Source organism: Orycteropus afer, unplaced genomic scaffold (assembly GCF_000298275.1).
Source record: "Orycteropus afer afer isolate SDZICR_OR568_19922 unplaced genomic scaffold, OryAfe1.0 scaffold00366, whole genome shotgun sequence".
Taxonomy (NCBI): Eukaryota; Metazoa; Chordata; class Mammalia; order Tubulidentata; family Orycteropodidae; genus Orycteropus; species Orycteropus afer.
In genome coordinates this window covers 3,271,176-3,273,439 of record NW_006921953.1, presented here as the reverse complement: position 1 = coordinate 3,273,439, position 2,264 = coordinate 3,271,176, and the positions used below count along the sequence as shown (strand labels likewise).

The window sequence follows — 2,264 nt, the reverse complement described above, 5'->3', positions numbered from 1 at the left end:
CACAAGCCATGATATTTCCAGTAGCCTTGTATGCATGTGAGAGCTGGACAGTGAATAAAGAAGACCGAAGAAGAGTTGATGCTTTTGAGTTGCGGTGCTGGCAAAGAATGCTGAAAGTACCATGGACTGCTAAAAGAACTAACAGATCTGTCCTGGAGGAAGTGCATCCGAAATGGTCCTTGGAAGCAAGAATGGCCAGGAATCGTCTCACCTGTTTTGGTCATGTTGTCAGAAGGGACCATTCCCTGGAGAAGGATGCCATGGTTGGTAGGCTGGAGGGCCGATGAAAGAGGGGGAGGCCTTCAATGAGATGGATTGATGCAGTGGCTGTGATGATGGGCTCAAGTATAGCGTGGATCATGGAGCTGGTGCGATCGGGCAGTGTTTCGTTCTGCTGTGCCTGGGCTTGCTATGAGTCGCTAATGACTCGATGGCACCTACCAACAAACAACAGTAATAGTTGTAGTTGAGGTTTTGTTTTTGTTTTCTCATAAAAGTCCTTATGTGGCAAAACAAAAAGTAGATGTGCAGCCATTGGAGAACTTTAAGTGGGATTATGATATGATCAAGGATTATGATATGATCAAGATGGGGGTTTCTTTTTTGGTGGGGGTGATAGGGAGATCCGGCTTAGTGCTGTAAAGATTGATTTGAAGTTAATGATGCTTAATTTAAAGTGTAGATAATGTTCTGAGTGTAGAATCACCTCAGAGGTTATTGCACATTGTATGTTTTCACTGCTTGTAGGGTACCTCACTGGACTTCAGTTTCTGTCTAGTCCATAGAGATCCTGCTAAAACTATTCTGAGTTTATAGGCAAGTTTGTTATCAATCAGGAAGTGATCTGGTTGTGTACTAGTCAGCTGTAGGAGTAAGAAAACATCAGAATGCATGCCTTCTTTATGCTGACTCTTATGTAAAATGAGTGCTTCACATAATAGATTCCAAGTCACTCAGATTTTATATGAAGTTTAGAATATTAATGTTGATTTGAGATATGGTTTATATTTTCATTCCACCCTGTAAAATACTCAAACTAAGGAACTTTAAAAAAATGTGAAGCTAGTATCATTTATTGCTGTCATGAATTTAAGCACTTAACATTTGGAAGGGAATGTGCTAATAATAAGCACAGTAGTTGATAGATTTTAAAAAGTATTAGCTACAGCCTCTGCTCAAATCCAGCCTGATTTTTTTTTCTTTTTAATAATACGACAGACCTTTTATTTAGGCAGCCAAACTGAAAATATTTATACTGTTTGGTCTTTTCCAGAAAGCTTGCCAGCCATTGCTCTTTAGAAAATACCATTTCAACTTCAAGTTTGACAGTATTCTGTATTTTGCTTTAACCTAGTTTTGTTATTGTAGAGTTTAAGAATACAGGCTTCGATTTGGGTTCATGTTCCCTCAGTTATGAACTTTATAACTTAGAGCCTAGCCATCTTTAAAACTCATGCTACTTCTTATACCTCACTTTGAGGGTTGTTATGAGAATTAATTTTTATTAACTAGGATTAGTATATGTTAATAGTTGGCTATTACATAAATATAGGAGATTTTGCATACTGAAAGAATGTCATATGATGGAGGTTAATCTTGGTTAAGCCCTGATTAAATGAGAAGATGGTTATTTCAGTCATTGCTTAAGTTAAAAACAGTGCAAGAAATATAAATAGAGAAGAAAGCTATTTAGTTTTTTATTGAGCAAGTTAGGCTTAGGCTGCTATGTAGAACCTAACTGATCCATCTCAGAAAGACTTTAATTTTACTGAGTTTACAGCAAACAGCATAGCTCATTCAGTATTGTTCCATCTTTAAAGTGCAGGATAATGTAAATTGTGTAGTTGTCTAGTCTTCTCCTTTTATGTCAGTACCATTTCCTCGTGTTCATGTTCCTGTAGGAAAACAAGAGTGCTAAATTTCTTTTTCCTACTTTTTTTAGACTCACGATAGTAAAGAGCACCTAGCAATGATGGAACGAATATTAGGACCCATACCAACACACATGATTCAGAAAACAAGGTATGCTTTACAATTAAAGTCCTTTCTTGGGTACATGCAATGGTCTAGGTATGTTCTAACTCCAGAAAACCTGAATTTGTTTTATTGCTTATTTCAAGCAATGCAGAATTTGAAATTGTTTCCTGTGTCTGTTAATAACTTGCAATGCATCTTGCCCTTTTCTTTTTTTAATTGTGATTTGGGTGAAGATTACAGAGCAAATTCACTTTCCATACAGCAGCTCACATATACTTTGTCTCATG

The 2,264-nt window shown here is 37.0% G+C and overlaps 1 protein-coding gene across 1 annotated transcript in view; it reads left to right on the top strand.

Moving 5' to 3' along the window:
• The window catches only part of CLK4 (CDC like kinase 4), a 22,528-nt gene that overhangs the window by 17,580 nt on the left and 2,684 nt on the right, over window positions 1-2,264 (top strand). The window contains exon 10 of the mRNA XM_007952976.2: window positions 1,943-2,022. Coding sequence (XP_007951167.1) covers window positions 1,943-2,022 — 80 coding nt within the window. The remainder of the gene's footprint in view (window positions 1-1,942; window positions 2,023-2,264) is intronic.